The following is a 25,492-nucleotide window of genomic DNA, read 5'->3' on the forward strand; positions in this document are numbered from 1 at the left end:
AAAATGAGTACTCTTTCCTTACATTCTGAATGAATAAGAGGAAATTAATGCTAAATTATTAATGCACCTAATTAAAACTAAATTATTGTCTACAATTTTTCTATCTAAATTCTCTTGTATTTTATGTTGGAAGGAATTTTATGCTTTTAAAAAGAGAAGATAGAACGAAATTTGGCTCTTAAAAGGGCAACGTCTGTTTAACTCAGAAACGCAAGTCATCTGACTTCACTGTCTAAATTTTACGGAAAGAACCATATACATGTCATTACTGTCAGGAAGAGAACAGTCTCCTTGGAGTTAAGAATCTGAGTGTGCTTCTAGTTTTGCTACTTAACTCTGTGACCTTCCTTGGGCAAGTTCTAACCATTTACTCTTATTTTTTCCTTCTGTTTCTCCACCTGAAATGTGGATTTGATGCCATTCATATTTTAAGACCTGAATTGTATCCTGACCTTTTATCAACCAATAGGTTGATTAAATAATTTACTGTTGATTTCAGTTTTTTAGAAACATTATCCTGTGAGAATCCTAGGATTTGCCTAATCATTTCAGGTAGTTATTTGGCGTCAGTTACCCTCTAACTTGAGCTGAAAGCGAAGCGTTTTTGTCAGATAATTTTGCTTCACAGTTCTTTGGTTTACCTAATTAGGAAATAAACAAAAATCACTTCTTTATTTAGCTTTTTGCTAGTAGGCAAAAGGGAAGCAATTTTGATAGCTACAGACTTGCTGCATCATTGATTTATAAATTGGGCTCGTATGTAGAGTTTTTTTATGACTTTAATTTTTTAAAAACTGATAGCATACTAATACAAGAAATAAGTCAAGCTTATTCTGTTTTATGTCATTTTCTAGAGACTTGTCTGATCTTGTCATCTGTTGGATTCAGATAGGTGAATCTGACTTTTGCATGTAGTCAGTAGAGTCTTTGTTTTCTTTCTTTAATTTAAATAAAGTGTGGTTCTTTGTCATGTTGATCTACTGACGGAATTTTAAGGCCCATGATGCAAGTTCTTTCCTGGGCATTTGTCTTTTTACACCTGTTAGATTTGTTTAGCAAAGAGACACTCTGGTTTTTTGCCTGCATGTCTCTATACACTATTGCTTTAACTATAATTTTAAAGGTGTCAAAGACTCAGTTTTTTCCAATTCTAACATAATATTATATGGTTTCCAGTCAAATTTATTGTGAACATTTTGACCACACAATATTAGATTAAAATCTGCTTTGCCTACTCATAAATGATAAATTTGGAGTTCTATTTTGAGGTGGGAAGAACCATTTAATCTTCTTTCTCCTACCTATCATAAGCCTGAGATTCATGACACAAAGTCCTTTGAATATAGAAATTGTCCTGTGACACTGTGATTCAATCAGTATCCTTAAAAACCATTTTTAAATAGCTGTGTTTTTAGATGTTCCCAGTTACAGGAGGCACACCCAAACACTTTCTTTTGGCTGACCTGAGAACTTATCATAAATGTTCCTTCTGTGGAGACTTAGTGCCTTACAGGCAAAGGTGGTTTCTGTCTTCTCTGATCTTGCACAGCATATCCTGTGTGCTGTTCATTATGGCACACGTTATGCTGAATCCTCTTCTTTTTTATCCTCTTTCTGCCACTACACTGTGAGCGCCTTAAAAAAATAGGAAATGTACCATATTCATTGTAGTATCCTCAGGACCTAGCACTTGCAGGCATGGACTAAGTAGCTTAGTAAATAATTATTGAGTAAATTATGCTAAATATGTGCCCTTTTTAAAGTAGGGTTTTTTCCTTAACATTTCTGTCTTTGGAAAAACAGTCATTTGTTTTAACTTTATGATGTTGGGGCATATTAAAATATTAGCTCCACAAGTATTCTATATTTACAATTTAAGTAACTCTTACAGAAAAATAGATGATGAATAATGATGACTTGAGTTACAGTTGCTTGAAGTAACAAGCTAAGCTTTCTGTAGGCATGCAAACACAGGTGGGATATATATGTATTTTTTCCAAAGTCATTTGATTAGATTTATAGGATTAAATATACCAGATAAAACAGAACAACCAAGGACCAGAGGTAGAGGTACTTGTGTAGACCTGAATTAAAATATTTAACATTGAACATCACTGAATTTGACAGCTGGAGTAAATAACTTTCGTTGTCTTATAAAAGAAAACATACAAGAATTCATCTGTGGAAGCTTTCTGAAGCTGAATTCAAGAAAGAATGGTAATCTTCTAGGAATAGCTATCTTCTTTTTTTCTAAATTTTTAAAATTTTTATTGGAGTATAGTTGACTTACAATATTGTGTTAGTTTCAGGTGTACAGCAAAGTGAATCAGTTATACATAGACATATATCCACTCTTTTTTTTTAGATTCTTTTTCCATATAGGTCATTACAGAGTATTGAGTGGAGTTCCCTGTGCTATTCAGTAGGTACTTATTGGTTATCTATTTTATATATAGTAGTGTGTATATGTCAATCCCAATCTCCCAATTTATCCCTCCCCCCTCTTAGGAATGGTTATCTTCTATTAAAAAAAGATTAAGGTGAACTGCTAGCCTACCACAATTGTATCTTAAAGAAAAAAAAAAAAAAACACATTGAGTTATTATACATTTTAAACTCAGTCTCCACCTCTTAAACTCAATTTCCAAAGAATCATCTTTGTAGCACAGTTTCAATTTTACGTATATTTTTTGGCGATTATTTGGTCAGTCTCTCTTAAACTAGATTAGAGGTTCCTGGGCAGATAGTAGCCAGATTGGTCTTGTTCATCATGTTTAAGCACCTAGCAGGGTGCAAACTGAGTACACATAAGTAGGCGTTCGCATTTTTGAAATGACTAAGTTGGCTGAACCACTTGTTTAAAACTGTTTCCTGTCTTCACACCACACTGCTCATATGAGCACCTCAGTAGTATCTGCTTGAGATGCTCAGAGAGGTAAAGGAATTTGTTCACTATTCTGTGTCCTCCTCCATAATCGCTGCTTTGTACAGTAAACTTGAGCATGTGTTTAATTGTTGTTGGTATGGTGCATAGATAGCATAGGTCCCCAAGCTCCTAGTGGTACTTTTAACATGAATATTTTTAAAAGCCAGACTTTTTATTTATGAGTCGTTTACCAAAAATACATACTTGAGACTAGCTTGATGTGAATTTATCAATGTTAATAGTTTCTCTTGTGTTCACACACAAAATTTTAACATATAAAAGCCTGTAGAAGTAACACATGCAGCTATCTGTTTTTACACAAGTGCATTCACACTGTACATCCTTGATTTTTTTCTAATAATGTTGTACATCTCTACACTTTGTTACATATAGAGCTGTCACATTCTTTATCATAATTTGTGAATGTTCCTTAATTCAACCAGTTTCTTATTGATGGAATTTTCGGGTAGTTTCCTGGCTTTACTTTTAAATTGGTGTTGCAAAAAAAAAGATACATATATTTTTGTTTTGTACAGAGAACCTCGAATCTTTGTTTTGGAAAACTTACTCTCCAAGTGCCTTTAGTTGCAGAGGAAAATGAAAATAGGCACTAATATTCATCATTAACTTTACACCTAAGGAATTAATTCTCAAGCCCCCCACCCCATATATGTATACATTCTTAACACTCGTGTCATTTCTTTTCAGATAGTGGGGTATTGGAGGTGATGAATCAGTACAATTGTAAATATTGGCAAAGGTGCACCATTTAGTGAAACTGGACAAAATAACTAAACTCCTCAAATTCCTGGCAAAAACAGTGACAAACAAGGCTAGCTAATACTTGAAGGAGAAAACCTCTGCAAGAATGACACAATAGGGGCTTTAAAAGATGATGGTTTAAATATCAGTGGATTCAGTAAGAGTCCTTGGGTATATTTAATGATACCATTAATTATTTTTTGCAGAAATGAGCTTTTTTCTTTATGATTGTGTTGCGAAAGTCAAAATGAAGTGAAGGATGTCTGTCTTGCTCTGTTAGGACGAGAACTCCATGGAAATAAATGGGAGCCTTGTCTTCTTGCTCAATACTGTATCTTTGTTTGCTATATTTACTTATAGGCCCTCAGTAAATGTTCACTGACTGAATTCATGCTTTGATTAATTTTGCCACCAAATTTCGCCCAAAATCTTTAACATCTTTTATGGTTTGTTCTTTATACTCATTTTCTGTGTAAGTCTTGAAGAAAACGCCCCAGTTTAGTTGTTTTTTCTCTTTATGAAATTTTAGTCCTTATTTTAAGTGGATTAACTTTAAATGGGCTTTTTCCATTTTTAGCTATACTTAGATAATGGAAACCTCCTGTATATCTGTGGGTAATATTCTTTGAAGTATAATAGCTGAGCCAAATGGTATTTGCTATAAAATGTTGATCAGTACTGCAAAAAAAGAAAAAAGGGCAACAGATGCAATTTAATTAGTATTTGGGGTAAGTGTTTTATTGTTTTCAAACCTTGTTAGACATGTTTTTACATTCATTTTTTAAAAATCTTTGGCTTTAATTCAAAACTAATAGACTTCTACATAGTCCTTCTTAAAATCTGCTTACTGAGTAAATTTCCATTTTGTGGAATATTGGGGAGAAGTGGAATTACTTTTGGAAATAGAACTTAGTTTTTCGATCCATGTAATATCATTCAAGGCAAACAAAGCATATCTTAAATTAAGTCTTTAATTTCTTTCTGCATATGCATTGCTTATGCCTGTCTTTTAAGTGTGAATGAAAAAGGTGCTATTTATAGGGGGTTTTTTTAAACTTAAAATTTATCCACACCTGTTTTTTTAAAATTTTAAATGTTTTTTTCTTGTACAAATAATATTCACATCTCAAATAAATAAAAGATATAGTTACTTTTTGCTTAGATGAAGCTGATAAATGAAATTAAAACCTTGAACCTACATGATTGAAGAATTCTTCCTAGATTTGTTTTGCTACTTGAAAAGAAAGTAAGTTTTAAACCATAAGACTTTAGGGAGTGTATATATTTCTATTAGATTGATAATAGCTGGCAGTCATTTTGAAGCAGTTTTTTAGTGTATTGAGTATAATACTAGGAAAATGAGAGAAATTTGGGGTGGGTAGATTATAAACCTAGAATGAAACTGAAACAGGTTCTTTCTCTTTAAGAAAGAGGTTGTTCAGCAGGTACACTGAACTGAACTGAATCTGGGAACTTTTTAGGGTCTGTGGAGCCTAGAAGGATGAAAACTACTGACAGTGTTTTTATTTTCTAGTGCGATCCTGAAAATAAGGTTTGCACTTTTCATATTATCATTACTAACTTTTTTTTTTTTTTTTTTTTTTTTTTGCGGTACGCGGGCCTCTCACTGTTGTGGCCTCTCCCGTTGCGGAGCACAGGCTCCAGACGCGCAGGCTCAGCGGCCATGGCTCACGGGCCCAGCCGCTCCGTGGCATGTGGGATCTTCCCGGACCGGGGCACGAACCCGTGTCCCCTGCATCGGCAGGCGGACTCTCAACCACTGCGCCACCAGGGAAGCCCTATCATTACTAACTTTTAAATGTAGATTGACAGTACATCAGTATGATCACACTGGGTTGTGCCTTCCAGGCACACTTTTATACATGGAAATACTTTTTGCATAAAAGCCCTTTTGGGGTTTATTTTAACAAATAATTTAGGCTCATGCTCTTCTTTTTCAGCCCTGATGCTCTGATGATGTCAGGGGCAGAGCAGAACCCTCAGGAGGGAGGCAGGGTTGACACAGTGTTCCAGCAGGAGGCTAGGTTGGAACACTGCATCAGGTAAGAGTAAAATTACACCCCTGCCTCCGTAAGGATACAGTCTTAAAGACTAACTTTTGTGGGCGGCTATGAAACTCTTTGTAGGAGTATTTATAAGGAGCCAAGTTGAAGGAAGTGTAGTTTATTTACAGACCTAATGCCTTTTCCCAGACTCATGACTGTTAGTTTCTAGAACATAGGTAATTTGCTCCTTTTCTACTGCCATTTGTTGTACTATATATGAAGTTAGAAAAGAAGCAATGTGTAATTTTGCTAATTTATTCCATAGATAATTTTTGAATTTTCTAGGACAGTGATTTTTTTCAAACTTTCTCATCTTAGGGACCCCTTTACATTCTTAAAATTTTTTGTGGACCCCCAAAAAGGCTTTCTTTTTGTAGATTACATCTGTCAATAGTAACCCTATTAGAAGTTAAAACTGAAACATTTTTTAAAAATACTTACTGCTTTATTTTAAAATAACAAGAGTATACCCCTTACATATTAGCATAGGTATTTTTAGGAAAATAACCGTATTCTCCAAAATAAAAAAATTGTGGAAAAGGTGGCATTGTTTTACACTTATGCTAATCTCTTTCATATTTGGTTTAAGAAGACAGCTTAGAATCTCAACTAGCTGCATTCTGCTTTCAATCTGATGAGTGTGTTACTTTGTTTGAGGTATATCAGGTGTTGGCACACCAAGCCCTGAGGCCAGATCCAGTCTGCTGACTGTTTTTGTATAACCTGCAAGCAAAGAGTGGTTTTTGTTTTCAAAAAAGAATAATATTTATTACACATGAAAATATATGAAATTTGAATTTCAGCATCCATAAATAAAAATTTATTGGAACATGGCCAAGCCCATTCCTTTGTGAATTACCTATAGCTGCTTTTGACAGCAGCACAGTTGAGTGGTTGCAGCAGAGACCTTATAGCCTGCAAAGCTTAAAATATTTAGGATTTTGCCAATCCTCAGTACATGAAGAAAATTTGGCCTCACGTAGTAAAAGGGAGGACTATTTTCAGATAATTTTGGATATTCTTTGGTATTGCACCAAAACTCAACAAATGGTAATTTCTTAAAGGTTAATTGCAGTGCAAAAGCTGAAACCATATTAATGAATTGTTTGTACTGTTACATAGATCTGTCTTGAACTTTGAATGAATCTTTTACCCATGCACGGCTTTGTAACATAATGCGCTGATTATTTGTAAAATATCGGTTCATTGAGTTGTACAGCTTTTTCAAACGTTGGGACATTTTATTATAAAATATCAAAAAGTGTGTTTGTTAATATCACAACCTATCTTATCAAGGAAGTACTGGGAAGCTCTTGAGCTTATAGACATGGATATACATTTTCCAAAATTCTAATCTTCACTTAAAAGCTCAAACTTTGTCATTAGTAACAAATACTGAAAATTGTTTTTTTCCTTGAAGGGACAGGGTCACTTAATCCATTTTCAAGAAAATCCCTGCCTAATAGCCATGTCTGAATAATTACAGTTTATCACCTGTTCTTTCAAGAATAATAGTGGCCTATTCAGCTGACATCTGAATCACACTGAGACAACCGTTGCACTTTAATATGGAGAAGTGCTTCACATTTGTTTCCCATTTTACCACAGAATATTTTAAAAATGTGTTTCCAGGGGTGAGATTTAATAAAATTAATAATTTTTACTGCTTAATTGTGAACATCCTTCGGTGAAATTGTCATGCATATTTATTGATTTATTTATTTTTACATATTTTAACTGGAATGCATGGTGGTAAAGAATACAATGACTGCTATATTGTAGCAGTAATCACTATATATTTAGGTGCCACTGCCTTGATTCTTGCTAATAAGCTAGCAGTTTTACCCACCATTGCTTTTGCACCGTCAGTGCATATGCGAACACAGAGAAAAAGCATTATTACTATTACAAAATAATTTTGATGTTTTAGACCCCCCTAACAGTGTCATGGGGACTCCCAGGAGTCCACGGTTTGCAGTTTAAGAACTGCTACTGTAGGAAAATAACTGTATTGGAATGACTATGAAGTATAATTATTTGGGTGAATAACACTTCAGTTCTTAGCCTCAAGGGGCTGGACCCACTGCAGCTTGGTACTAGTGAATCAAAGAGGTACCCAGAATCCATCCCAAACCTGAACTTCCTGCAGTGGGGATGGTGTACATTCTCGCCCTAAATTTGTCAGTAGAAGACTAACAGGAGAACAGAGGTCCAGGCAAGTCAAATCAGGGCCCCAGTTTGCCTTAAGGTGACATTTGAAACTTAAATAATAATGCAGTATGACTTTTAAATAGGTTCTTTTGAAAATTAATCATCCTATAGTTAATACTATTTTTATTCTATTTTTCCTTTCTTTAATATCTGCTTTGGGAGATCTTTTAAAGACGCTTCTTCATTCACCATCCTTCTGACAGAGTTTCACTTCCGGTAAACTATCAAATCTATAGCTATTATCCTTCTTTCTTTAACTCCCTTTCCTTTTGTTTTGTTTTAATTTAATAAATTTATTTTATATTTAATTTTGGCTGCGTTGGGTCTTCGTTGTTGCACACAGGCTTTTCTCTAGTTGTGGCGAGCAGGGGTTACTCTTTGTTGCGGTGCACGGGCTTCTCATTGCGGTGGCTTCTCTTGTTGCGGAGCACAGGCTCTAGGCGCGCGGGCTTCAGTAGTTGTGGCACGTGGGCTCGGTAGTTGTGGCTCGCGGGCTCTAGAGCGCAGGCTCAGTAGTTGTGGCGCACGGGCTTAGCTGCTCTGCAGCATGTGGGATCTTCCCGGACCAGGGCTCGAACCCATGTCTCCTGATCTCCAGTGACATATGTGGTCTCCCTGCATCCCTCGTCCATCCTCTCCCACATTTGCCAAAGTAGGCTGTCATACTGCTCTGATGTAGAGTTCACTAGAAGCATCTTGCTGGTGAGGTCCAGCTCCAGTTTGCCGTCGAGCGCCTTGCCGTCCTTGCTGCAGTCCAAGTTGAAGCTGCTGTGGAGCCGGGCAGCAATCACGCCCGGAGAGCTGGGCTCGGGGGCGAACATAGAGGCCGTGACCGGCGAGTCCATCTGGGAGCGACTCTGCTCTGCCACCATCTTTAATAACTTAGGCTAATTCATCTCCCTGTGTTACCATAGGAAAAAAAGTCCATGATTTTTGTTCACACTGAAAACCACATGCTATTTCCATGAGGAATTTGCTGCTACTATTTATTATAAATAATTTTTTCATTAGTTTTTCTCTAAGAGCATTGTGTTAAGAGGTCTTCATAGAACATTATATAAAGCATTTCTGCCTCTTATTTGTTCTATATCACTTTGGCACTTTTACTGAGAAAGAGATAGAATTAAGAAAGAAATAGCAAGAATGCTTGATCTTAGAAAACAAAAATTTATCAAAATATGATGCTGGACTACAAATTAGAACTTGCAGTGTGATATGACTATAAAGAAATAATGTCAGGGTGAGTAAAAGGGAGGTATTTTGAGATAGTCATGTAACAGAATAGGTGAAGAAAATTTTTGAGACTTCTTCAGAGTATCAATAGTTAATTTTGGTTCTAGAAAAATAATGGTAAAGGAGAATGAATTTAAATGAAGAAGAACACACAAAAGTAACTCATTCAATAAATATTTGAGTGCCTAATATGTGGTAGGTCCTGTGTTAGGCACTAAAATGTGAAGGATTTACTTATGAGTAGATTGGAAGGTTAAAACCTATACATTGCTAAGTTGTTATATGGCTGTCTATATAGGAATCTGAAGTATAGTACTAACATTTAATGGCAAATGTCTTTCTTTCTGATGGAGAAACTCAGGTGCTATTTATTTTATTCAACTTGCCCATGGTCAAACAATGAGATAGTGACAGATATTAGAGTCATATTTTTGATACAGGTTCTAAACAGATTAGGTACTCCCCATTAATTTGGCAATCAATGTGATTTTCAGGCTGGGATTATATTCAAAGCCATGTAAAATTTGGGAAGATTGGAATGAGAATTTAGTTACCATTAAATTCCTTCTGTTTTTAAATTACAATTTGAGAGCTTGGAGAAGCCTTAACTAATTAAAAGTAGAACATGATATCACATAATACTTTAAAAACCACTTCGAAATCCTGTCATGGATTTGTAGCTCTCTCAGTTAAGTCTGTAAATGCTAGTGAGCCTAACGATAAAAGTTTGTTTCGTGTGGGCTCATTGACTTTGCTTTTTGCTCATGCTTGGGCTCTTTCTCTCCTTTTGCTGTCTGCCTTGAAAATATATGCTGCTTCTTGGTAACAAAGAAGACTTGTAGAGAAAATTCGAGAGAATTAGTGTAAATCAGCAGTTCCCAAAGTATATGCCAAGGGAATATTGAGGGATTTTTATCTGATAAAAAAAGGTTTATATTTGGGAAAAACTGATTTAAACATGACAAGTCTTTGATATACAAATGTGCGTGGGGACACTCCAACAGGGAATTTTAGTATTCCCAGATTTATTTGAATAGAAAACCTAATTTTTAAAAAGATCTTACTGATTGATATTCCATGGAATACACTTTGGGAACTGGTACAAATCCATCCCTACTAGATTCAAAGTATGTGCCCTATTGCATTGCTACGTACAACACTCTTTTTCTACTTATTTCTAACTAGATTTTATTTTCATGGAAAACTCTGGTTTCAGGTAGACAGTAAGTTGCAGGAATAAGTATTGCCTGATTGTCTGATTGTTAAGATGTTTGTTTTGGGAACGTGAGAAAAGGAAATTCAGATTATAAATTACTACTTGTGAAAACCTTCTGTTAGGTTTTTATGAGTAAATATTCCTAAACTAAAATATATTGTTTATAGAGAATTTCTCTTTTTTAAATTGCAGACGTTGGGGATCAGCCAGGTGAGGTAGGTTATTCAGGCTCTCCTGCAGAAGCACCTCCAAGCAAGTCTCCATCTATGCCGTCACTAAACCAGACTTGGCCTGAGCTGAATCAGAGCAGTGAGGTTAGCAAAGCTTCCCTTTTCTCTCACTAACATTCACTTTTTTAAGGTAAGAAGTTCCGAGCAGGGTAATTTCAGCATATAGCTCTTTCAGCATGCGTGCATAGTTGAGGGACCATATCAAATGTGACTGTGATAGATATTTGTAATTATATGACTCTGAGGTTTTCAAAGTACTTTTTCATATGTATATACTATCATTTAGTTTCCACCATTCATTCCTACTAAATCTCTGTGGGTTAGATGGGGCAGATGCATGAACTTAACAGCCGAAAGGGTAAATGTCTTGGACAAGATATCTTACAGCCAGTAAGTGACAAGGGCTGAGATTTGAACACAGGTCCTTTGGACGTTCAGTCAGCTAGCATACCTGCTGTGTCACACTGCCGTCTCATTCCTGTAAGCAAGGCCTGCGATAATAGATTTGGAATCTTAGCATTGGAAGTGATATGAGAAGCCACTAAACCAGCTTTCCACATGAAAAAAGTATTTTCTACATTCCAGGCTATTCATAGTAATTTATTTTATTTAATACAAAATGGAATGATTTAACCCTATTAAATGCAGTGGTTAAAGACCATGTTATATAAGACCAAGCCCAGCGTGGAAAACAGAATTTGAGAACCACCCTCCATTACTTTGGAACTCCATTATACAAAACAATAAAAGTAGGGCCACTATGATTAGAATAAGGGAAGAGGACCTGAGGCCCTGCCTCCACAAAGCACCCTCTGAGGCCCCTCTGTTAAATCTTCATGCTCTGTAGAACTTCAATTGAAAACCACTGCTCAGCCTGTTAGAGCACTTTTCTTTGTGAACAAGTTATATTTTTTTTCCTTACAGTCTTTTGTATCACTTTTAGATAGTGCTTGAAGCTTCTGTGCTTTCTGTGTCTTTTAAAGCCAGAAAAATACTGGGTTTAAGAGACACTAGTTAATTTTGGACAGCTGAAAAACAAGAGAAGTAACTGGCAGGTTTAAAGTACTTTGCTGCTGCTTTATGACATAATCACAGATACCTGCTTCTGAGACATTATATCGTCATGCTGTCAGATATAAAACCATTTATATAAGTGTTTTTCTGGAGGGAAGATTTAAGCCTTGAAAGAATTTGCTAGTAGAGGCTTTATGGAGAATAGGCTCAGTGTTCTTGAAACCACTGTTCTTTGCTGCCTTTATTCATTTCTGTCATTTTTTTAAAAAAGCAGTATCAGATTAAAAGATTATTTTTACTGATATCTGTTCATAAATAAAAGCAACTCTTTCTAAAGCATGTCAGTTCAAAAGCCCATCTTCATTCCAAGTAAAACTCACATGTGATCATTAAAGACTAGCAATGGAAATCCCTTTCAAATCTGATTTAAGCAGTTGCATTTTCCCTTCTTAAATATTCTTACCAAGTTTCATTTTGTGGTGTTTGCTAATAAGGACATGAATGTCATAATTGGTTTTTTGCACTATGTGTGGAAAATCAAAATGTTACTAAAACTAACATTGATTTTTGACACATTTTAATAATATTTTTTAAAATTTACTTAGGATATGGAAATTATATTTTAATTTCTACCTCAAAGCACTAATATTCTTTCAACAAATATTTATTCAGCATTTGCAGATATGGATGAGGCACTTTAGGGGATAACACTAATAATAATCCGTAACACATATTGAGCACTTGTGATGTGCCCGTTCTGTTCAGAAAGCTCTTTACATATATTAACTCTTTACATCCTGACAACAATCCTGTGACATAGGCATTATTAATCTCACGTTACAGATGGTACAGCTGGAACGCAGGGAGGTTAGATAACTTGCCTGAGGGTGTGCAGCGTAACTAGGATTCCAGTCGTCTGGTTCCGGAGCCTGTGCTCTTAACCATTATACTAAAGTTACAAAGATAAGAGTGTCTCTCTGCTCTCCAGCTAGCTTACATACAGTCTTGTAAAATCAAGTAAAATCTCATGCCACCAAATAGGTAGACAGATGTCTTCTTTTTGGAAAAAAGATTCTGCATCTCAACTTTTCTCCATAGTTAGATAATTAGGATTTTAAAAATTCCTTCTGTACCTATGCAACAATAATTATTGAAGAAACTAATTATATTAACAAATATTGGTAAGTCACTTCCCTGAAGTGATGTCCCTTGATAAAAGTGAATCACTGTGGATTTTCTTTATTCAGGAAACACGCTGAATGCATCTCTTATTTCTTAGTATATCTTAATTTTATGATTTTAAAACTAATCTTTAGGGAAAGCTGTTGAATGATTGCATTAGCCATTTCTGTAGATAATTTTTATAAATGTGTTCATTGGCTAACATTTAGTTTCTACATGTCTTCTCAAATTCAATATTACTATTTTAAATAGTAAGTCGAACTTTGAAGCATAAAAATGTATACTTTTCTATACTGAATTATAAAAAGAGGATTTTGGTTAATGGAGTAGGTGTGTCTGTGTGTAAACATTCATGTGTATATATTGTATATGTGCAGATGTTTTTCCTTCTTCAGAGTATAACTGGTAATTCTTAAGAATCAAATTTTAATGATAATTTTAATATGATTTTGATATAAAATCCTATACTGTTTATTACTAAGATCTTCAAATGGAATTTACTAAAATTAATAATCACTTATCACTCCACCTAATTTGAGGTATGATATTTGTGTACCTCTTTTAGAAGAGTAGTATTTCATATCAAAATACATCTTCTATATATAACACATACTCAGTTGCTTGATTTGCTCTCATTGTGGCCGCATTCTGATTTTTCTAGCATGGGGTTGGAGGTGGGTGCCTGATTGGCAGTTTTGTCTTGTGGTCTGGCATGGCCCTGTTCATAATGCTGATTACAGGGGTTGACTTGCTACAGATTGACATAAGCTCAAACTTACATTAATTCCAGAATTCTTTGCATTTTATCTCAATTATATTTTATTAAATATCTGTACATATGTACAGAATATGTGCACATACATAATAGAATCATCTTTCAGGGGTCGCACTGGCAAGTCGCACTGACTTGCTTTGTTTTGACCAAAACTTTGATACTCAGAATTCATTAGTACCACCAAATCAGTGCATTAACATTTGGATTTTAAAAGAAGGATTTGAAGTTATTCTTTCTCTAGTCAAGACAAACCCCTTTATATTTTTCTTTTGTCACCATTTATACCACTTAGACTCTGTTCCTTTATTGTGTTTTGAGTTGAATTCTGTAAGGCTTTGAATCTCTCCCATAGAGATTGCAATAAATTGTTACTGTACATTTGATCGTGAAGCTGCTCACTTTACATTACAAGATGACCCAGCATAGATAGCGTAGAATGTTTATGGAAAAACAGAACTTACGGAATTTTGTCAGGCCTACGAAACACAACTTGCAGTGCAACCTCTGAATTACTTTGCTAAATCTTCTCCGGTGATCTTTTACTCCATCTTTCTCATCATGCTGACTTGTCTCTCCTCTGTCTGTTCAGCAGTGGGAGACATTTAGTGAACGCTCTTCAAGCTCACAAACTCTGACCCAATTTGATTCTAACATTGCACCAGCTGATCCTGTAAGTCAATCACTTAGCTTGCTTGTTTGAAATTAATTTTATTAACCCAAATTTTCATTCATTATGGTTTTTAGCTGATATGCATGATTCAGTGGAGTGCTTAGAGGGAAATGGTGGCAGGCTTTTCAATTTTTGTGTGTTTAATGGTGGAAAGAACTTTTTTTTTTTTTTACCATTCTTTGTATTTTCTAGTTATTTTAATGAGAGAAATCTATGTTTTTAAAATCTGATACATGTGTCTAAAGGAGCATTTTGTGACAGTTGATTTAGTTGACCTTGTTTTCATTTGCTAATTGAGTGTATGTTTTATTAAACATATACTGCTTATTGCAGTGTTATGACAGTAAATACTATTTTATTTGTATGCTTACACATCATGTAACATGTGCTATGTATATAAACATGCAGTGTCATCTTTTATTTTAACAGTCCAGATGGTACAGCTTTGACTTAATTAGTACGTTGAGTCCTGTTACAGGAGAATCAAGTTCAGCAAAACAATAGTGCTGTTGGTCAAAGATTCCAGTTGTGCAGAGGAGGCTCTGTCTTGTCTTCCTGTGGTTCACTGTGTTGCTTTGAAAATGCTACAAAGTTCACATCCTGATTTAAACAATAAATTCTGTCCCATAGATTGAACTTCATATATGCCCCACCCGTCCCTCAAGTTATTTGAAAACTTCTATACTGTAGCTGTTACAGTCTTCTCACTGTTCATTCCTGCTTTTTCTTTTATTTTTCATTGTTTCCTATAAAGAGAAGGACATGCTAATAAGTACCTTTCAAAAAGAAAAGAGGAAGTAAGTAGGAAGGGAAGAAGAGTGTAAAGGTAGGATTTTTAAAAATGAATTCAGTGAAAAGAATTGGAGAAAGTGACACAAGGCATTCTTTCTAGATGTTTCTGACCAAAGATAGCCAGCATTTATTAATTAAATGTTAAAATAGTCTTGTTATTTAATATGGATTTGGGAGAAGTGGCATTTAAAGATAATAGTACCTCTTCAACATTTTAAATTAATGGCTCTTTGGTGTGTTTTATAATTTTAAAGAATTTATATCTGTTTGAAATATAGAGAATGCTGTTATATTGAATTCAAACATGATGTATGGAAGTGTTTTAAGTGTCTATTTTATAATCTATTCATTATTCAGGGGCCAATTAATATGTAGATTATCTGAGCCTTTGGCCTTCTCTTTCCTTACTACTTTAAGGACATTAATCTTTGCTTTTAGTCTCTGAAAAATGGGAGAGAAATAAAAAGGCAGCACTTAACAATTTTGACTGCTTATTAGCAGCAGTAATTAAAGTTTCTTGGGAAGTGACATGTGCTATAAGCTAAAAGAAAGTTTTACTTTAGCTCTGAGTTTCATTTCTCCATATTATTCTTATCTCCTACTTACAGAGTCAAGTTAATTTTATTTAAAGTACTTAATAAAAGTATTTTACAGGGGAAGATGTAGCAGTAGAGACTCTTTTATTCTCTAACCCTTAAGAGATATTCAGAGTAATAATTCATAGTATTATGATCTTTGTCAGGCCAGAAAAGAACATTAAATATAAAAATCTAGAACTCAGAGGCAAACTAAATTGACTCATGACTGGCAGGAAATGCAGGGAAATAGTTGACTTAATAACAGTGATATTCTTGTAACTTTTTGGAAATAATATCCAAATTTGTGAATTCCAGCTCTAGTGTTTAAATGATATGGCATAATTCTTTCTTTTGTTATTTCTAGTATGGCAGGAGGCTCTAGGAAAGAAAGTTTTAAATGGTTAATTGACATTTTAAACTTGAGTTTAGGCCTCTAAATTTGATAAAGTTGGCAGTCTTAAATATTTATAATCTGGTACCTAGAAACATCTTTTTTCTTTTACGCTGGCAAACTATAATCTCACTGTAAACTTTCAATTAGTACAATGCCCTGCTTTCAGTGAGGGTCTGAGTTTCTTAACCTTCATTTAATTCTTACCTGACATGTTACCAGTCTACAGAACACAGCCTGTGGCCACATTCCCAAATGATCCTTTGCAAGGTTTATATAAATAAGGATTATAAGTAAGTAAATAAGGTCCATTCAGATTAAAAGAGACTCACATAGGAGAAAAAGAACACTACAGTTCTGATATGAATTTGACATACCTTACAGTGTCAGAAACACTTAATGGAATAATATTTTAAAGCCAAATTTTGATAAGTAGATACTGCTCAATAAAGTTTGTCTGTGAAGGACTCCACACTGCTCTGTAGCACTTAGAGACAGCCGTCACCCAGGGCAGTGACCTCACGTGCAAACTAAGATGGTTAATTATTAGGCTCCCAGAATTGTTATGAAACTGAGTTTCTGATATCTCATTTCCAGCAATCTGATTACTTTTGTTGAACTGCTTATTCTGGTAGAATGTGTTTCCACCAGGAAATTCTAGACTGACGAGAAGTGCAGTGCACTGGTCTCTGCCGTGACTATCTCTGACCTTGAGTGCCGTAGAATGTTGGACTCACTCAGGGTAGGAAAAGGGAGTTCATTTGATCACTGATTATGCCCAGCCAACTCAGTTGGTTTGGTGGAGCCCCCTTCCAGGTGCCTGTGTTATTCTCTAGGAATACCAAGATGTCAAAAAACAAGTCCAGTCTTAAGTAGACCACAGCTTAATCATTATAAACTGATGGTTGTAATATAGCTGACTTTGATAATTATCATATGTACCCGTGAACAAAACTGTGGGCAGAGAACTGTGGGCTAACTCAGCCCAGTGTGTTTGGGCAAGTTTTCACAAAAGAGGGTATGTTTGTATGATGAGTTTCGAATGAATTGGCAGAAGTGGACAAGGGCATTGCAAGAAGAAGGTCACGAGCAGCAGGAATTCAGTGCAGTGAGAGTGCAGGGTAGACACGTATAGGGGAGTGATGGGGAGCTGAAGAGTGTGGCTGAAACCTGACTGGGAAGATCTTTGTTTCCTAGACCAAGGATCTGAACTTAACTGGGAGCTAACAAGAAGTACCATGATAAGATGGGGGCACCAAAGAGGTAGCTGGGGAAGATCGTTCAGGCAACAATGTGAAGGACTGATGGGATCAAGAGAGAGTGAACAAACACATGAAAGAATGCTCAACATCATTAATCATTAGAGAAATGCAAATCAAAACTACAATGAGGTATCATCTCACACCAGTCAGAATGGCCATCATCAAAAAATCTACAAACAAGAAATGCTGGAGAGGGTGTGGAGTAAAGGGAACACTCTTGCACTGCTGGTGGGAATGTAAATTGATACAGCCACTGTGGAGAACAGTATGGAGGTTCCTTAAAAAAAAACTACAAATAGAGCTACCATATGACCTAGCAATCCCACTACTGGGCATATACCCTGAGAAAACCATAATTCAAAAAGAGTCATGTACCAAAATGTTCATTACAGCTCTATTTACAATAGCCCGGAGATGGAAACAACCTAAGTGCCCATCATCGGATGAATGGATAAAGAAGATGTGGCATATATATACAATGGAATATTACTCAGCCATAAAAAGAAATGAAATTGAGCTATTTGTAATGAGGTGGATAGACCTAGAGTCTGTCACACAGAGTGAAGTAAGTCAGAAAGACACATACCGTATGCTAACACATACATATGGAATTTAAGGGAAAAAAATGTCATGAAGAACCTAGGGGTAAGACAGGAATAAAGACACAGACCTACTAGAGAATGGACTTGAGGACACGGGGAGGGGGAAGGGTAAGCTGGGACGAAGTGAGAGAGTGGCATGGACATATATACACTACCAAACGTAAAGTAGATAGCTAGTGGGAAGCAGCCTCATAGTACAGGGAGATCAGCTCGGTGCTTTGTGACCACCTAGAGGGGTGGGATAGGGAGGGTGGGAGGGAGATGAAAGAGGGAGGAGATACGGGGTTATGTGTATATGTATAGCTGGTTCACTTTGTTATAAAGGAGAAACTAACACACCATTGTAAAGCAATTATACTCCAATAAAGATGTAAAAAAAAAAGAGAGTGAGATGATGAGCACCTGAACGAAGTGACACAGGAATAGCAAGTAGACAGGGCTGGTTTCAGACAGACAGGATAGTAAGATTTAAGCCAAGTAGAAAATGTAGATATTTGAGCACAATAGAATATTCAGTAAAGTACGAAGATGTATAAAATCAAGTACCTAAATATATGATACAAATGTGCCGTGAGTGTTTAGGAATGGGTTTCCTAAAGGCTTTGGGTGATTTGGATAGTTAGAAGAAAGTGAGCAGAGCTTGCCAGTCAGTCTCTTTACTTTTTTCTCTGTTTTTAAATATGGGGATGCTAATTTGGAGCAGAGAAAGTGTTACTTTGGCATCTTGTGCTCAGGACCCAGAGACTTACAGGCATTTATGGTTCTTCATCTGGGTGTTGAAATGCTTAACGTCAAAGCTCTTTCTTCTGCTGCGCATCACAGTCACAGACCGAGCTTCTGATCACTAGTCTGAGGTTGGGCCTGGTCATCTATGTTAAAGCTCTTCCAGGAATTGCCTTGTCCTACTAGTAGCAGGATCCACTGGATTAAAGCTGTTGCAGGCTCATAGCAACAATTAGTTATATGACTGAAGTATGCAATAGGAACTTGATTTGCTGGTACAGAAACTTAGGCAAATTATTTAGAGAATGAATAGAACATTCATGATTTTCTTTTTGGGGGGTCATTATTGTGACTTCCCTTTATTGTACTGGAAATATATGAAAAGGCTACATAATATATCTGTTACAAATTTTATAAATATGACTGTGTACATATACACAGAATATATATTAGATCAATATTATGAGTTAAAGCATCTAATAAGTTTTCCTTGCTTGTTTTTTCTTAGTGTGCTTTGGGTTTGGAATAAGCATGAATCTATCATGCTTTCTCCTCTAATATTGCCTTAGAATGTTAAAATCTGATTCTCAGCAGTTATTTCTGCTATTAAAATTGTAAGTTAAGAAAATAGTAGTTATTCTTAAAGCCATGTTTTTCATAACCATAAACATAACAAACAACATCTTGAATGTATTGTTAATAATTTCCTGAGTATGACTCATTCTTATGTGAGAAATCTAAACTTTTATCCATCTATTATGTTTATGTTTTATAACTGTAACTTTAGAGTTGTAGGGGAAATGTGAGTTCAGGTTTATTAAGTAGTACATAACCCTGTCCAGAATCTCACTGGTGTAGGGACAGGAAATTACTGTAAATGGATTTATCTGTATAATTGCAGTAAAGAATTCATTTGTTATAAATGGGTTGAATTTAGAGATTATGCAAATAAGCCAAGGAGACCTGTCAAACAGGAGATGGTATGCTAGAACTTGCAGAGGTGTGGTGTTAATACTGTCACCAAAACAGTGTCCAACTTAAATTGAAAGGTCATTATCCTTCACACTAAATTATAAATTTAAACTGATTACTAGATATTTGAAATTTAAGTATCTCAAGTTCAGTCTTTAGCAGCAGCACATACAAAATATGAGCTAGTAGAAGGGGCTGAACTCCTGTAGGCATGTTTTTTAGCTGGTCTGTTGCTGTTAAGCCAAATGCTTGATCCCGTTCTAATTCCTCCCCTGCACGTCTCAGCTCCCAGGGCCAGGCCTCCCTGGCTACCCAGATGCACCTTTCTCTCTTCCTTCCCTTTTGGAGAGGCTGCCATACATTGCCTTATACTCTTTTCAGAAGTTTATTCTGTCAGTTCCTTTACTCCTCTAACTAGACTTGCCGCTCATGCCTTATGTTGAGAATTATCAGATGTAATATAGTCATGAAAAAATTTAAGGAAAGTATTAATGTTACAGTAGGAGTGTTACTTATCCTAACTCTTAAAAAAATGGGTTCCTTTTGTGGAAGTTTTATGCATGAATTTTAAACAGTTCTGTAGAACTAATCTATAGAAAGTATGTATCATGCCTACTGTTACAATATGACAGGCATCTCATTAACTTTGTTTTATATATGAAAAAGTAAAGTGTCAGATTTTTTGAGCAGTTTAGTGAAAATGAATTCAATCTTTTACTTAGTCTTTGGGTTCTCATGAAATAGTTCCTTTTAACCTCAAAGGTTCAGATTTGTATAATTTCATCAGATCATTTCACACTTTGCCTTTGAATATTGTCTTGAATTGTATTTTTATAAGATCAGTTTTCTTCTCAAATCTTTAATCACTCAAAGTTAAAATGTACTTTTTATAAAACAAATCAAATTATTAGGCATATACAGAAAACCTGACTTTTTAAAATATAATTCTGGAACTTTTATTTAAAAAATTAATTTTCATGCTTGCCTTAGTGTGAATGAGGAACTCTGTCTACCGGTTTTTGAAGTGTTTTTACTTTTGGTTATTTCAGGGTACCTGCTTGGCATTTTTAATACAAATTCTGTATTTCCTCCCATTTGTCTGTAGGATACTGCTATTGTTCATCCAGTTCCCATTCGTATGACTCCAAGCAAAATCCACATGCAGGAAATGGAACTTAAAAGGACTGGCAGTGGTAAGGAAGCTGTTGCTGGGTTGTGTCTTAGTTTAAGAGGTTATATTTTAGATTAGCATCAAACCAGAATACACAGGTAATCATTCTGAGTTCAGGTTTCTTTTGTTAATCGCTTATTTTTTTAACATAGTACTTTTTCTGCAATTATATTTGTACTGTGTGTGTGTGCTTGTATATTTTTTAAAATTTATATTACAGTTTTAAAAGCAAATTACTGAATTTAATTTATAAAGTTTTTAAATAAGGACATTTGGAAAACGTGACTTTTCTGATACCCTGTGGGTTTTTATGATCATTCTTGTGAATTTACATTTAAAGTATGTTCAGTTTTTAACCGAAGAGGTGTATGTTAAAGTGAATCTTGACTTTGAAATAGTATATTTTGCTTTAACTCTTGAAGTTTCTCCTCATTTTAGATTAAATGTTTTAGTTAGGGTCTCTCACAGATAGATTTGTTTTCTATGTAAGTCAACAACATAAATTACTTATTTTACAGTCATTTGTGTGGTGTTTTATTTAACTTATTGCCCTACAGGGATAAAATTAACAAAGTATGAACATGCAGATTGACTTTTTCATTATAAAGTATCTTCTGTTGTGGCAGAAAACAAAATTCTATATAAACAGGTTTATGTTTGTCCTATTAAATATTATTTTGTCTTACATTTCATGGATTTACTTGCTACTTCTTTGGAGTATTGAAACAAAGTCTTGTACTCTGAGGTTTATGAATTTATTAATTCAGATACCTATATCTTGTATTTTTACCTATTAATTCTCTCCTAGATCATACTAATCCCACTAGCCCATTACTTGTGAAAACATCTGACCTTTCAGAAGAAAATAAGATAAATTCATCAGTAAAATTTGCTTCTGGAAATACTGTAGGTAAGTGAAAGGTAGAATTACATCTTCCATTTGAGGTTTATTAAGTCTGGACTTAGAGTCTGAATAATTCAAATATATAACCATTTAATATTATCTTCACTGGATAATGCAGAGAATAGTCAGTCCTTTTAAACACCCTACCCTCTGTATGAATAAATGGTTGCCCATTGCCACTAAACCTTCTTCAAGGCAGGCCTCCTGTTTGCCATCCCTCTCAACTAGCCAGATTTTGTACATTGTCTCTTTCCCACTAGCTCCTTTCTTTCTGTCTCACAAGAAATTGTGTATATATTCATTCATTCAGCCAATGTTAATGGAATACTATGTGCCAGGCTCTGTTCTAGACGCAGGATTCAGCAGTAAACAAAACAAAACAAAAAAATCTTTGCCCTTTTGGAGTTTACATTCTGTAGGGAAGGTAACTGAAAAAAAGGACTCATATCTTAGGAGATAATTAACACTCTGGATAAAAATTAAGTTGTGAAAGGGGAGAGGTAGTGACATTTTAAATAAGGTGATCAAAGAAGGCCTTACAAAAGATGACATTTGAGTTAAAACTTGAAGGAGACGAGGAATTGGGCTGTGTGAATATCTGAAGGAAGGATGTTTAAGGCACAAGGAACAGCCAATATGAAGCCCTGGTTTAGGGAAGATGCCTTATTTACTGGGAACAGCAAGCAAATGCCCGAAATAGAACTAGTTAGTAAATTTGGCAGGTAGAGGTAGCAAGTGGGAGAATAGTAACTGGGGAGCAGTGTAAGACTGACTTGTACTGAGAAAGATGAAAAGCCATTTAGAAGGGTTTTGAATGGAGAAGTGACATAATCTGACCTTCCTTTTTTAGCAGGACTATTCTGGCTGCTGTATTGGGAATAGGCCAGAAGAAGGCAAGAGTTCAAACAGGGAAAGACCGTTTTAGGAAACAGTTATAACAATACAGGCAAGAGAAGATGATGGCTTGGCCTAGGGTGGTAGCAGTAGAAGTGCTGAGAAGTGGTCAGATTCTGGTTAGATTTTGGTAGGAAAAGACCACAGGATTTGCTTGAATGTCAAGGGGTGGGGGTGGGCAGTCATGGGTGGTTCAAGGGATCTTAGCAACTGGGAATTGACAGAGTCTGTGATAGGAGAAGGTTTGTGTGGGGGGTGGGGGAGTTGGAGTTCAGGTTTGGACATGATAAGTTTGAGATGCCTATTAGAACATCCAAATGGAAATTCGTTAATTTTAGCATCCTTCTTGTACCAATTAAGTAAACTTCTCAGTGATTTGACAAGAAAAAGGAAAGGGATACATTTTGAAATGAAACTAAACCAAATAACCAGTCCCTTCAATTTATCACTCTTGAAAGGTATGAGTAGTATTTCTTCAAATTATCCCTAGAGTTTCTATTTTAAAACTTCTTTACTGTTTCACAACTCTTAGTCTCTTCTGGGATTCTCTTCTCCTTCATAAGACTTTGAGGAAATTGAAAATGATATTACCTCAGGTGAAAAATTGGTACCCTCTGGTTAATTTCATAAATTTTATTATTGTCTAAGCACATTTTATTCCCTTGTCAAATTTTTAAAAATTTTACATTAACAGTTTTTAAGTTAGCTTTTTTACTTAAGATATTTCTAATTTATTCTTTAAAAATGAATTTTTTCATTACAAAAGTTATTCACACTTGTAGAAATGTAATAAATAAAAATATGAAAATTACTTGTAATCTCACTATTCTGCGAGTGACCGTGATTAGCATTCCTTGTCAACCTTAATCCTCATTCTGTGCATGTTATATTCTTATATGAAATGAAACTGTAATATATGTACTGTTTTCTATCCTCCTTCCATGTAACTTATTTTGAATATTTCTCTGTTATTAAATAATAACTTTTTTAGATTGTAACTTGTTCGCTGTGCATAGTATTGTGTTGTGTAAATAGTCCATGATTTATTTGATTTATACCTAATTTTTTACAGTTAGTAATACTATGATGAAATGTTAACGTGTTAGCCAATCTTTGAATATCTCTGATTTGAAACAATAATTCAGTTATATAAATGATTATTATTAAATAGGATATATCCCATTTATCAGCAGATGGTTACAGTAGTTCAGACTCTTTTACTTCGGATCCAGAACAGATTGGGAACAATGTAGCTCATCAAAGGTTAGTGTTTCTGTCAATAAAAAGTATAATTAAAATATCTTGTTAACGTTTTAATATTTAAAATTATTTAAAACCAAGTATAAGTTAGTTTTCTCTATTCTTCAGTTCTGCACTTCTCTAAAGGCTGTTAGGTTACCTACTGATTTATGTAAAAGGGAAATGATTTTGATTCTTTCCAACTTTAATAGGAAAACAAAAGGAACCGTTATGTCTTCATGGTATTCTGTGGAAGGTTTAAAATGAGCTGATAATTTCTTGGCAGTAGTGGTTGAATACAGTCCTTTTTGTAGCTCATCAGTGAGAGTCTATTTAAGTAAGAAATGTGCAGATTTCCTTTCATAGCCTTATGGGCAAGTACCAAAAGAATTCAGTGTTTTAAAATGTCATCTGGAAGCACAGCCCAGTGTTGGACTACCTACCCACCCTGAAGATCTGCATTATATATATAACGTCTCAGGCACAAACAAAAAAAGGTGTGGGGTAGGGTGAGGGTAGCAAGGGCTCTGTCTACAAGGGCTTCACCGTCCACTCAGAACTGTGCACAGGACAGAAGCATCTTTCTCCCCCGCTTTTCACGCATTGTAAGAGCCTTTTGCCACACTCCTGGAGGATATATGGAGGGAGTGGTAATATAGAATCTCTGAAGAGCTCACACAGTCAAAAGGCTGCCTTTTCATATATCTTAGAGTTCTCAGCCAGTTTGGATTTTAGTCTACTTTTTATTCCTAATAGTGAGGATCAGATTGCTAAAGTCCATGAGACTCTTTTCAGAATACATAGAAGACTTTGGTGGCCAGTAAGTGAATCTCGAGAGAGGGTTGAGCATGAGGATAAATAATCACCTCTAAAATGAGAGGGCCTGTGGTAACACAGGAATGGGCATCTCACATAGTGGAGCCACATTCTACCTCCGCTTACCAAACTTTAAATAAGTTGAAAGCTAACCATATCTGAAAGTAGAGTTTCTCTTTTTTGAAAATAGCTTTTCAGACTAATATTATCTTTAAATGAATGGAAAAACATTACACTAGGTTAGAAGTCTACCTTGAATTCATGTTAATAACTAACTTTCTTTTTAAATTTTTTGAAATTTTGTTGAATGTATAATTATACTTTATAAAGAAGACTCTTTGCTATATTAAATACCTACTTGTGAGTGCACATAATAAACAGCACTGTTTGTTCGTTGTAATACTCGTCTGTCCTCTGGAGAAAATGTCTCACCAGTAAGACCCTTTGCTGCTTAGCTGAGTTTGAATGCTTAAGAAGAAAAAAGAAAAGCTCCAATGTCAGTAGCATGACCAATTGTAACGGGGCGAATTTTGCAGGTCTCATTCAGGAATGTCGCCTGATAACACTGCACCACCACCTCCCCCTCCAAGGCCTCAGCCCTCTCATTCTAGATCATCGTCTTTAGATATGAATCGGACCTTTTCAGTCACCACAGGTAGGGGTTAGAGAACCATAATATATATTAAATATATTAAGCTAAAGATACACAATATTTTCTCTTATTTTTTGATATTTATATGAAGAAAAATTTTGAATTGAAAAAGTATCAAATGAGAGGGAATTTTTTTTCTTAATGACTACCTAAATTGAGTTCAAATGATAACGATGGGAACCTGAGAGATGCCACAAGAGATTTTAAAAGA

At 35.2% G+C, this 25,492-nt stretch overlaps 1 protein-coding gene across 5 annotated transcripts in view; it reads left to right on the plus strand.

Annotated features, from left to right (window-relative positions):
* The window catches only part of REPS1 (RALBP1 associated Eps domain containing 1), a 73,203-nt gene that overhangs the window by 37,648 nt on the left and 10,063 nt on the right, over positions 1-25,492 (plus strand). The window contains exons 9-14 of one of the 5 annotated variants that reach the window (XM_065888507.1): positions 10,607-10,728; positions 14,205-14,285; positions 20,711-20,798; positions 21,585-21,686; positions 23,765-23,837; positions 25,166-25,284. In XM_065888507.1, the coding sequence (XP_065744579.1) occupies positions 10,607-10,728; positions 14,205-14,285; positions 20,711-20,798; positions 21,585-21,686; positions 23,765-23,837; positions 25,166-25,284 (585 nt within the window). The remainder of the gene's footprint in view (positions 1-10,606; positions 10,729-14,204; positions 14,286-20,710; positions 20,799-21,584; positions 21,687-23,764; positions 23,838-25,165; positions 25,285-25,492) is intronic. The other 4 variants (XM_065888508.1, XM_065888509.1, XM_065888510.1 and 1 more) reach the window with 4 other exon arrangements.

Source organism: Phocoena phocoena, chromosome 12 (assembly GCF_963924675.1).
Source record: "Phocoena phocoena chromosome 12, mPhoPho1.1, whole genome shotgun sequence".
NCBI classification, from domain to species: domain Eukaryota; kingdom Metazoa; phylum Chordata; class Mammalia; order Artiodactyla; family Phocoenidae; genus Phocoena; species Phocoena phocoena.